The 12499-nt window shown below is 36.6% G+C and overlaps 2 protein-coding genes across 4 annotated transcripts in view; both read right to left on the bottom strand.

Moving 5' to 3' along the window:
- LOC113062231 (CUGBP Elav-like family member 3) overlaps positions 1-5345 on the bottom strand; it is a 50941-nt gene extending 45596 nt beyond the window's left edge. For all 3 annotated transcript variants that reach the window (XM_026231936.1, XM_026231937.1, XM_026231938.1), the window contains exon 1: positions 4969-5345. In XM_026231936.1, coding sequence (XP_026087721.1) covers positions 4969-5161 — 193 coding nt within the window. In that variant the 5' untranslated portion in view covers positions 5162-5345. The remainder of the gene's footprint in view (positions 1-4968) is intronic.
- An 857-nt stretch (positions 5346-6202) lies between these two features.
- On the bottom strand, positions 6203-11927 carry LOC113062232 (circadian-associated transcriptional repressor-like). The gene is made up of 6 exons (XM_026231941.1): positions 11681-11927; positions 9636-9976; positions 8890-8965; positions 8353-8431; positions 8088-8247; positions 6203-7838 (listed from the first exon to the last, which is right to left on the bottom strand). Exons 2-6 carry the CDS (start codon positions 9972-9974, stop codon positions 7374-7376), a joined length of 1119 nt encoding a protein of 372 aa, XP_026087726.1. The 5' UTR covers positions 9975-9976; positions 11681-11927; the 3' UTR covers positions 6203-7373.
- Between the last annotated feature and the right edge of the window lie 572 nt (positions 11928-12499).

Raw genomic sequence — 12499 nt, forward strand, 5'->3', positions numbered from 1 at the left:
TCTTTTTTTTATTAGAAAGTATAGTTTTTCCATAAACATAGTACATACCGAAATGTACCCCATGACTCTAAAACCGTGAAACAAACCGAACTGTGAAAAAGTTGAACCGTGCCACCCCTAGTAGATACTGAGATTACATTAAAATAGTTTTCCATTTCTTTTAGGAAAACAGAGAAGACAGATTTACAGTTGGAGAATTTGCATTTGAGAATATGAAATTTGTTTAGGAAAAAATTAAAATTAATAACAAAACTGATATTTTTGTTTGTGGGTTCAGAGCAGGGCTGGGCGATATATCTAAAGATATGATCATGCGCACCTAGTCAGTAAATCCGGTTCCATGATTACCACTCACCATCACCATCACCTGCTTTCAAATCGAGCAGCATTTAATAGATGGAACCGTAGATCACAGACAAGCTATGCAATATCGCGTTCATTATCCAAGATGAATTGCCTTCGATAATGCTTATCAGTGATCTACGGATCATATTGTTAGATATATCGCCCAGCCCTAGGTCAGAGTCATAATACCCAAATATAATGTTTTTCATTTGTACGGAGAAGCCTGGCAAGATCCTACACTTGACAAACACAGCAATATTATCCCAAAGTTCCTGAATGTAGCGACATGACCAAAATAAGTGTACAGTTTCTTCAGAACTCGAACAAAAAGAGCATGTAAGATCAATTTCAGATTTAAATCTTTGTATAAACTACGTTACAGGGTAGAACCTGTGTATGACCTTAAAATAATTTTTTTTCACTTTGTCTGTGAAAAAGAATTTTTGCGGTATAGACCAGATTTAGTCACCGCGAGAGCTTTCCAATATGCGCGCCACTGAGTGACGTCTGTACTTCCCGGTCAGAGAGCACATCTCCATCAAAAGCTCACTATCCAATCAGAGTAGATCACTGTTAATCCGCCCCCACGAGAGGTTTGTGTCAAAACACCAAACTAAAAACTGCAAAGCATAAGCGAAATCTGTGCCAATGCATTCAGAATACACGATCAGCGAAAACGAATCTTTGAAAAACATTAACAAAGAATGAAGCATATTTGAAAAGACTGTTAAGTTCATTGTTTTCATTTTCATTGTGTTTTTCTTCTTTTGTAATGGCATATTTTTGTTTTTAGTTTCTGAAAAACGTTCAGTTTTATAAAGTTTTGTTCATTTTTATTGAACCAAATGTAATTCCATAAAGATCTGGTCTCACCATCATCGAATCTGTCGGTGATTACATGAAGAAACAGATGAAACGGAGACACACTAAATCCAGAAGAACTGTAACAATGTCTTCAAGAAATTTAAATTACTTCAATACCACGACTTAGGTGCCCTTGAGCAAGGCATCGAACCCCCAACTGCTCCCCGGGCGCCGCAGCATAAATGGCTGCCCACCGCTCCGGGTGTGTGTTCACAGTGTGTGTGTGTGTTCACTGCTCTGTGTGTGTGCACTTTGGATGGGTTAAATGCAGAGCAGAAATTCTGAGTATGGGTCACCATACTTGGCTGAATGTCACGTCACTTAAAAAAACCTGCCTCCAAAGCTACAGTACTGTGAGAAGTTTTAGGCACTTGTGTAAATATTCTGTAAGTAAGGATGCTTTCAAAAATATTGTCATAAATGGTTTTTATTTAACAATTAACTTCAATTAACTAAATCAAATCAATATTTGGTGTGACCAACCTTTGCATTTAAAACAGTTTTGTCCAGGTACACTTGCACATTGTTGTTCAGGTAGCTTTGCAGGAAGGGTTTTTCAAGTGTTTTAGAGATATGACCACAGTTCTTCCAATTGTATTTTTGATGTTTAAAAAAATTCTAACTGACCCTCTGATGTCACATGGACTACTTTGAAGATGTTTTTATTACCTTTCTAACCTTGGACAGTATACCGTACACAAACTTTCAATGGAGGGACAGAATGCTCTCGGACTAAATCTAAAATATCTAAGATGAACAGGTTTGGAATGACATGAGGGTGACATAGTTTTCATTTTTCGGTGAACTAAACCTTTAATTCTTTGAAACCACAACAATTTTATTCCTGTAAAGTTAGCTAAATTTAATGTGTTTTTAACCCAAATATTTTTTTTAACTACTGTTAAGTGATCCAATATCACGAAGGTGCTAAGTATAGGGAGGTTCATTTTAACCGGTTAAGAATTTTGAATGATTAATATGATCAATTAAACGGTTTAAAAAGTCATTTATTCATTTATTTACAGTAATTTATCAAAATATTTAAAAAGGTTTGCTGCATGGTTAAAATATGCTACTGTAACAAACAAATCTCCATATTCATCGGGAAGAAGGAGGCGGGAACCGGCGCACAATCAAAAAGCACTTTAATAATCAAAAGTAAATACAAAACGGCGCACCAGCCCCTCACGGACGACTGGTGCGCACAAATAAAAACCAAAACATAAAGTAATATCCCAGGCCTGGTCCTCTCTCGTCCTTCACGGTCGTCACTCCAGTTTTATATCCTTCCATCTCCTACGTGGGACTCGATACTAGCGGTGGGGCTCAGGTGTAGCTCATCTCCAATCACTACACCTGGCCTCACTCCTCGTTCCCACGCCTCTCGGCCCCGCCCCCACTCGCCACAGCTACGCATATAAAATTGTGTTTTTTTAGAAGTAAAATATTAACATAAGTCACGTATAATAAGTCGCATTTTATCATTTTATTCAGAAACAGGCCTAATGCCAACATGAAATGTTTACAAACATTAAAATAAACTATAAACATAGCTAGGCTTTTTTATTTCCCCTCAGTCCACAACAAATAATTTCAATTAACATTATTTAGAAAAGAACAAGAATTAAGAATAGGTCTTTCAGAAGTTATAGCAATATAAACGACAAAGCCAAAACGAAAACATTTTGGCTAAAATGAAACCGGTTCTCTCATTTGACACAAATTCAAATGTTTTCATATTCACGATGCACTTGAATGCCAAATTATCACTTCTGTAGGCCTACTTCTCTCGCGTTCCAATATACAATACGTTTTGCCCAACATTACGGCAGTGACATTTAAGGCTACTTCTTAAAAGGCAATGCATGTCCAAAAAAACTCCAGCCAAAGACACACAGTTCCAATTTACAGACTTCCCTAAATATGAACTATGACATATATATAGGGCATAAAGTCCAATGCACACAACAGTTCTTCACCGCCTCATGTCTTTTAAAAATAAAGCATTAATGTTCCTGATACAAATTCTCATCCTAAAGCTTCTAAATGCAACTGGCACAGGCTAAACCTCATGTCAGGATATACTTGCAGAAAGCACAGCAAACCATGATGGAAATGTTCTGGAGCAGGATGTGCACAATCAAGATCACTTCCCCATGAAAGATACAATGGCTGTGTTTTAAAAGTCTAGTCTAGTGCCTGAGATGCCCAAAATTGCAGCTGACTTGGAACAAATTCATGTCCAAATTTGCATCAAGGATGTTTTTGCGTAAAGGGTTAAGTGCATCAAAATGGTTATCAATATAGCATATATATTAGTTATTTTAAGGGTGTCGTCATTATGCACATCAGGCTGAAAAAAATAAAAATCTGCTAACTTTCTAATGCAATTTCACTTTGCTGATAACAGAACAGTGCAAATACTGGGTGGAAACTTGGCTTCCAAAAACATCATGTTGCTCATGCTCATGTTGACTCTGAAGTGCTAGTTACACCTAAACATGCTGCTGACGTGGAAGAAGCCCATGACATGCAAAATGCAACTGACCCTGAACACTCTCATTTGACCCCTTACTTCCCAAAAATGTTGCTGATTCACAACATGCCTAAGACACGCCAAATGTAGTTCAACCAAACGTGCCATTCTGACACCAAACAGTCCTGTTTAGCCGAACTAAACCTTAGTTTAGCCCAAAAATGCTCCTGATCCTAAAAACCCCTTTACTGGCAAAAACTCTGCAGATTCAAAATGCGCCCAAAAATGAAAATAGAGAGGACACCAAACCCCAAAAAGCCTTTTTCATTATGCACTAAAATGGCCAAACGCTTTTTGCTCAAACACGTTCAAGATCAAAACATGCCTATGCTATGACACGCAAAAGGGCTGACCCCAAACACCCTATTCGGTCCTAAAATGTTGCTGACACAAAACACATCCATTTAGCCCCAAAATGCTGCTGAAACCAAACACCATTTACTGGCCAAAAACGCTGTTGATCAAAATGTGCCTGTGACACCCAAAATTCTGCTGACCCAAAAAATGTTCCTCATTCGAAACATGCCTATAACACCCAAAAAGTATCTGACACAAACACCCCTTCAGTCCCAAAATGCTGCAGACACCAGACACGAACACTTCTGATTGGAAATGTGCCTGTGACACCCCAAAATGTACGTAAATTTTGCTCCAAAAAGGTACTGACAACAAATACCCATATTTACCACAAAATATACAGCACACTGTATATGCCTCTATCCCTCCTAAAGTTGCTACTGGATTCAAACACCCATATTTAGCTGGGGGAAAAAATGCTTCTCACCCTAAATGCCACATTCTGCCCAAAAATGCAGCTGACCTCAAACACCCCTTTGCTGCCCCAATTCGTTGCTAACTCAAATCGTGCCTAAGATACAGCTGACCCATAAGAACTCCCCAATTTGGCCCTAAATGGCTCTACTTCGCCAAAAGAACTGCTGTCTAGGAAGACATCTTACTAGATTTTGAAACACGACCTATGTCTTCTTGACCTGATAGAATCAGATTAGCAGTTTGCTAATTAGCAACAAAAAGTTGTTTATTGGGCCGAAAGGGGAAAAAACAACAACAACTAGCCAGTCACAGTAACGTTTGTGGTACTTCTTCACACAAATATGACACATGTCCGCTTAGAAGCCTCAAGGAACGCAAATATGAGTTTGTAAACAGGTGTTGTATCACTGCTGAACTCAGATTAGCCGGCTAACGTGCTAAATACTCACATTTGCGCAGCCACCTCATCCAGTATCGCACGACCAAGCTGTGATATTTCTTGTTCTCGATGCAATAGACGGATAGGCCCTGGATGGATTCCATGGTGTTGGATACAGTCTGAAAGCGACGGTCCAAAGTGGACTCCAAGCGCGGCGATGAACCATTGTTGTGGCCGCTAACGCCTGCACTTCCAGCCGCCATCTTTCAGGTCCTCGGGTCGCGGTGCTGCCGCTCACAGGTTCCTCTGTGGACACTGCAACATCATGGGACTCTGATCATGAATCCCAACATTACCATAACAATTAGACATGTACAGTTGAAGGTCGTATACTTATTTTTTACTTTCTCTGGTCTGAAATTACAGTGACAAGGAGAACGTGTTATACAACACAACATATGCGGTAGAAACTGGTGAAATCACGATGAAACGTGTATAAATATAAGTATTTCATATTGCTGTAATATGAACCATGCAAACATCCAGCAGGGGTCAGACATGGACAGAGAGAACAACTTTCAACCCCTACTTCTTACGAATTCATGTTAATCACCGTATATTTACAGATGTCACGATAACTTTCATTAATTTAATTAGTTAAAACAAGAAACATACGTATTTCACCTGATTAATATATGTAGAATATATAATAAAGATTGGGAAAAAGATTTTGGAAAAAAATCCAAGTCCAGGCACTCAATAGGATGCAAAAGTTATAAAGCCATATCCAGAGGATACAAGGGATTCCAGCAGCGCTCCAGTTCTCTTTTGTCTCATATAATAAAGATTGTTTTGAACAATTTAAATAAACATGCAAGCATATTAAAATAGAAGTTATTTAAATTGACCGTTTTTAATGTAATTGGTGAGCAATGTAGACTTGAGCATATCTTTCAAAAACATTTTACACATTTTTCCGACCAACACTTATGAATGGTGTAGTCTATATTTAAAATATAAATAATATATGGAAATAATTGATGTCTAAAAGAGAAAAAGAGAAATGAGGACAAATTCAAATAAGAAACTTGGAAACATTTAATGATATCAAAAAGTAGAGTTTTTTGAAAAGCATTTTGCAACCTTGACAAAAACTTTGATACAAGAACAGAAATTAGTTACAAGAGAAAAAGGTTTTGAATAATGAATAGAAAATAGCAGTGGTGCAACAACTTCTGACTTTTCTGAAACAAATAATAATAATAATAATAATAATAATAAATCTTCCTCAAAGAAGTGAAGCTGTTAAGTGCCATTAAATATTAGCCTCACAATACATCTTCATGTTCATGTTTCCCAAGCAGTACTGTCTCCATTATAATTCCAACAATGTATTTTTCACACGATACTTGTACAGCTGCACAAAGACGTGACTACATGCATCTCAGTCAACATAACCAAAAAGTTCTTCTCATACCAAATACTGCATCTATAATGTCAGAATCTATTCTACAAATAACTAAATAAAATACAAGTCTAATCTTCCTCAGTGTGACCTTTACAGTGTGTGACATGCCACATATTCATCATTAACCTGAACATGTTCGTTTTAGAGAATGATTAATATGTCACAATGTTCAGATTTACAAATTCTAAATAGAAAAAAAAGGTGTGTTAAAAGGAAACAATTGTGCAGTTTCCTATAACAAAAATCTTGATATCTAAGGCAAAATTAACTATTATAATATGGAAGCAGAACAACATAAATGCACATTGTTTTTGGCAAGACCATTTTCAATAAATGAATGCTTACTCTCCAGATTATAGAATAACACTTCACGATGCATCCCATCTGTTGTTCCTGGGATTATTATTTCGGTCTCTTAATAAATATAAGACACTAAACTATGATAAATGGACCACAGCCCAGACACTTTAAGGCTGCTTTAGTGAATTCAGTCTCTTCAAGTAATAATGCAATAAATAAAACTGCCTCTAAAATATCCTCCCATATGATGCAATTCTATTTCATCCGATGCTCAAAGTGGTTTTCAATTCAAGTCAAAGAGCATTAAAGTAGATTGCAATTGCAGTCATGCTTCTGGACGTTTTGTCAAAGCATTTTTCTCCTGCTATCTGGCTTCCTGGTTTCTGTTCATAAAAGCTGCAGGTATTGTTGGAAGTCTGTGTTATCATGGAAAGTGGAGCAATAGAGTGTTTGATAGCCGTGCATGTTTTGCGGCTTAACAATACGGCTCTAGCATTTCTTTCTTCAAACTATAACCATATAAACACAAATCTTATGTCACATAGTACATATGATAACTTCTGTGCTGTACATATATGTGGCAGAATGCAAAATTAACAAAACTAAATGAACAAAACTTTGTGGAAAAACAATGAATTCTCAGTATCAACAGGCTGGAGAAATGGTGAAGTCAATCATTCTTTTAAGCATGAGAAACTTCAAAAATGTTATGCGTTTAATATCTCTGTGCAACTATTAACCTGTTTTTTTGGCCCTTCTTCTTTTACAGATTCACCCACATCTTTCTCATTCATCATCATGTCCACTGGTGAGGCAGAAGTAGGAGTAGTGGAGGACACCGAACAGTCCTGCATGCCCAAGCGGCTGCCGTCTGTGGCTGACAATGGTATTACAAGCGGAGGAGGTCTTGCTGTTGCAGTCATAGGGGTTTCATTTAAGGAGTTTGTCATTTGCCTGACTAGAAGTTTGCCGTTTTCAATGAGTCTGATTTCAGATGACACATTATTTTGATTTGTACAGAATGTACTGTCTTCAAGTTCACTAGACGGGGTTTCGGAGCTGCTGAGCCATGAGCTGCTATCGCTGGGACTCAGTCCTCGGTCGTCCTCTTGAATGCGTTTGCTGCTTGAAGAACCTTGAGAGTCTGAATCTGACCAACTTAATCTGCGTTTCTGAAAAAAAAAAAAAAAAAAAAAGGGGATGATGCAATTTAGAACAAAAGTATTTTATGTTAATGAAAGACAAAAAATAAATCATTCGAAATTGTTGTAGATTGTAAGAGACACTCATTTGCACCCAAAGAAAGAATACATTTAAAACATAATAATGTTCTATAATGGCTAATGAATGTGAAGTCTTGCACATTCACTGAAAATCTCTTCCTTCCACATTGCAGAACGAGGTGGACATCAGCCGCTTACCTTCACAGGAATATGTAACTGGTCCTGATTCCAGCGTGAAGGCAGGTTAGCCATGAGACTGTGGAGTGAAGGGGTGTCTTCGTGATGCTGAGGCCTCACCCGAGGGAACCAAACCTTTAACATCATCTCCAGCTGTAGAAGAGTGCCCATATACTTCTCCCTATGGAGGAATCAAAATATGATTTATTAAATGGCATTATATGTATTGGACACAAATCTGAGAAATGTATCAGTGATGAAAGATTAATAGAATAAAATGAAATACCCAAGGTTTGGTTTTTGTAGAACACCCACAATCCTTCGCAGTCTGTCCATGGCAACACTCTGTTGAAATGTGCTCAAACCTGCAGAAAATAAACAGAAAAGAATAAAATAAATGAAAACACAATTATATGTAATGGGTGAAAGCTACTAACTACTAAGTTTGGGGTTGAAAATATATATATATTTTACATTTTTAAAATATGTTTTATGTTCCCCAAAAAACTGAATTTATTATTTTATTTTATATATATATTTTTTTTTTAATTACTCCAGGCTTCAGTGTCAATTTTTTTATATGTTATCATCAAATGAAAACAGCTGTGCTGCTTAAAATTTACATGGAAACAGTGATATATTTCTTCAGCATTCTGTGATTAAAAGAAAGTGACAAAAAATAGCCTCTTTAAAATAGAAATCTTTTGTGACATAATAAATATCTTTAATGACACTTCTGAACAATCCAGTACATTCTTGCTGAAAAATCTTACAGACCCTACTTTTGAATGGTAGTGTATATTACATTTTTTTTGTGCATTACCTTTATCATATCGACCCGTTTTCAGTCCCTTCAACAGCTCCAACAGGGGTCTGATGTACCCATGCAGCTCTGCACACTGTAACATAAATTAATTAATCCATATATCATCATCATAGAAACATTACAAAATACAGAGGCACGACAGATTTCTAAACTGCAGAACTCGGAGGCTTTTTAAAAGAAACATAAGGAATCCCACTTTCCCCTAATTGGCTTAAATAAAACCTAGATAAAAACAAAACCTAATGAAAACTCACTCTAACTTTTTTAGGAACTCCGAACATTTATCAGAAACAATCTGCAGAGATGACTCATTCTGAATTTCCAATGCTTCGTGACATTAGAAAGTTAATTAAAGATGACTTTAAAATAAACACGCAGGTCAACACGTCAACATGACCACCCACAGGTGTACACCAATGATACCCCTCTATTTGATCAGAAACAAGTCATAGCTGGCATTTATTTTTAACAAGGTTCTTTGTCAGATCATTTGTTCATCACATTTCATCAAGCGTCTACCACAACGGGTTGCAAAGTATACATTTAAAGATGGGCCACTTAAAACCTATATTTGACATAACAGCAGCTTATAAGCCAATGTCTGAAAGAATGTGCTCAGTAATGAAGTCCATTGCACAATTCACATATGTAAGTGTGCTTAAAGGTATAGCACCAAAAAACTAAACATTTACAGAGAATTAGTCATGAATAACTACTTGACTACAATTATAACTCTCACTCACTTTGCGTGCAAACCTCAAGTCCCCCTCTGTGGGAATCCTTTCGACTGATGTTGACGTCTGAATGGTGTAGGGTGGAGACGCTGAGGAACATCCAGTTTGAACATTATCAGCTCTACCACTCCTCCGGTTCATAAAGGTGAGAGGAGATTTTGTATTATGAGAGCTCCCGTTGGCCAAAGAGCATGGCTTTGGACCAGGCACAACTCCTGCAGACTCAATCTCAGAGGAGAAGACCTCCGATTCATGCTGCATCTGGACACTCTCGCTGTAGAGGAGACTGGGGGTCAAAGAGAGGGAATCTTGAACTTGCCATTTGGAAGGACTCTCCGGTGACAGCATCACTGAAATGTGAGAAAACAGATAAATGTGAGGTGGCAGATTGTTTAAAGCTGAGGAGCGATGGGCTGAAATGAACTGAACTGATCGTAGCGAGTGATTTCTCTCAAGGGAATGTGGCAATGGAAAAGTATGAAGATACATTAAATAAGTCTGAGATAATGTAAACAATAAAGTGCAACAAGCCAGTTGACAGAACGGTCACTGGGATCATCTTGCAAATTCTTGTTAAAATTGCGAGAGTGAGTCACTCTTGCAGTTTTAACAGCTACAATGGTTACAAATTTTCATCACTGTATGCTATTATTTTTCAGCAAAACAGTGCGTTTGAATTATAGTTTTTTCCTATAAATAAAACACCTGGTTAATTATTATGTTTTTATTTTTTGTGGAAAACATTTAATTTTTAAGGTAAAGAAAATTAAAACATTAAATTAATATATAAACATCCATTGAAAAGAAGTCTCTTTGTTCACAAAGGGCGCATTACCTTGATCAAAAATACAGTAAATCTGTAATACTGTGAAAAATTGCAGTTTGCAAATAGCCGTTTTCTATTTAAGTTTTTTTTTTATTATGTAATTTATTTCTGTGAAGTTAATGCTTAAATTTCAGCATCATTACTCCAGTCTTCAGCATCACATGATCCTTCAGAAATAATCTGAAATTGAAATATGTACACATACACAGACAAAATTTCTGCCTATATAATATTAGCAGGACACATACAAAGCTTACTTTGTACTAGCTAGACTGGACTGAAACTTCCCTTTTCTTTCAGTCAAGCACAAAAAAAAAACTATTGGGAAGGCAAAGCATGGATTAAAAAAAAAATGGATAAAAGGAAACACAGGATACATTCCAAAACTGAAAGAGAGATCGCATAGATATCATAAAAAAATAAAAGAAATAAATCAACAGACTCTGTTCCTTTCACTAGGTGAAAGGCCACAAAACCACATAAGGTCTGTGTCTCAAGAAATAGTCTTGTAGGAGTTTATGAAAAAGCACATGAATGTAATATAATATGAGTGTGCCTATAATGCTGTTTGGATTGACAGCTAGATTTGAGACACAGCCATGGGACAGTTTTTCCAAATTTACAGAGAAGAAAACCCTCTCAAGGACATGTGCCTCATAAAAATAAACAGGTAGGAGGTGCCATTAAGACTAATTACCAGATGGACTAACGCTATTTGGTAGAAGAAGAAAAAATCGTTTGGATAAAATCGTCTGATAAATGAATAAATGTAAATATTAAACATTAAAAGAGCACTATTATTTTAGGTCTTGGCCCATGTGGGCAGTGCTGCAAAATCATTCATAAATTTAATCATGTCAGCTGTTAAACCAATACACAGTTTTGAATATTCTTTATATAAAAAAAAAAAAAAACACACACACACACACTGACCACATGTGGACAAAAAACGACAACAACAAAAAACAAAGCAACAATGATTAACTCCACACATTCACTAGTATCAGATTGTAATAACTTAATTCTCTACTTTGTAAATCAATTTAAAACGCAATTTTGACATCAATGGATGCTATTTACCAGCAGATTAACAAACAAAAACAAAGGGATTATTCAACTCCAGGACGTAAACACACATCAATCCCAATGACGAACACGTGAAGCTATTCTGGAGTATAACAGATTTTTTATTTTTGTATCATTTTTTAACATAAAACATAACCCTTACCTTGATGGTGGTTCGTTTCTGGGTCGGTACCACAACTGGTGTCCAGCGCCACCGACACAACCTTACGTGCTGTTAGGACACCTAAAAGTAGTTTCTTCACTTTACTGGTTAATTAAGATTGTGTGCCGACGTTTTGTTCGCACGCACTATTGTCCCGAATGAATCCTGAGTGGATGTCTGGACTTCTCTCCTCTTCCCTTCTCTACTAACGTCACTATACAGCAAGGGACAACATGTGAGTTTCTACACGTGCTGGATAAAATCCATCGCAGACTGCGCTCCCATTGGCTGACAGATGAGAATCCAGTAGCTGATTGGACGGCAAGTAGATCCAATCTCTGAGAATCTGATCCGTGATTGGTCGGTTTCATCTATTTGTAAACCCCCATCTTCGCACGTGGCACTCGTGTGCAGACACAGATACTACGCACGGGAACACAACACATTTTACAGAATCAGATGGTACTTACTGTTCCACATTAGGTAGAGTTTGTACCCGACAATTTGATTGGAATATAATAAATTAATTTTCAGTGCTATATTTTAGATGAGAATCAAATTCTTTTAGAAGTAACAACATGAACAGTATGTCATAATATATCAATGTATTATAAACTCGCGTATCAACAATGTATTAAAGATAAGTGTATCTTTAAGAGAAATTATATTTAGAATATGATATTGATATTTACCCTAACTGTTCCAGATGTGTCACACGGTTATTGTAGTTAACTAAAATTAAGTTTAAACTACAGCCATTAAAATAACAATAATATGACTTTAAAAATGAATTGACAAAAAAAAATTACAATGGAAAAT

Source organism: Carassius auratus, chromosome 44, assembly GCF_003368295.1.
Source record: "Carassius auratus strain Wakin chromosome 44, ASM336829v1, whole genome shotgun sequence".
Classification (NCBI taxonomy): Eukaryota; Metazoa; Chordata; class Actinopteri; order Cypriniformes; family Cyprinidae; genus Carassius; species Carassius auratus.

Excerpts from the sequence above, each read along its gene's own strand:
- LOC113062232 (XM_026231941.1), bottom strand. The coding sequence starts at position 9,974 with ATGCTGTCACCGGAGAGTCCTTCCAAATGGCAAGTTCAAGATTCCCTC. Across the intron at positions 8,432-8,889 it reads AACGGGTCGATATGATAAAG|GTTTGAGCACATTTCAACAG; the intron begins GTAATGCACAAA and ends TATTTTCTGCAG. Across the intron at positions 8,248-8,352 it reads CTACAAAAACCAAACCTTGG|GGAGAAGTATATGGGCACTC; the intron begins GTATTTCATTTT and ends ATTCCTCCATAG.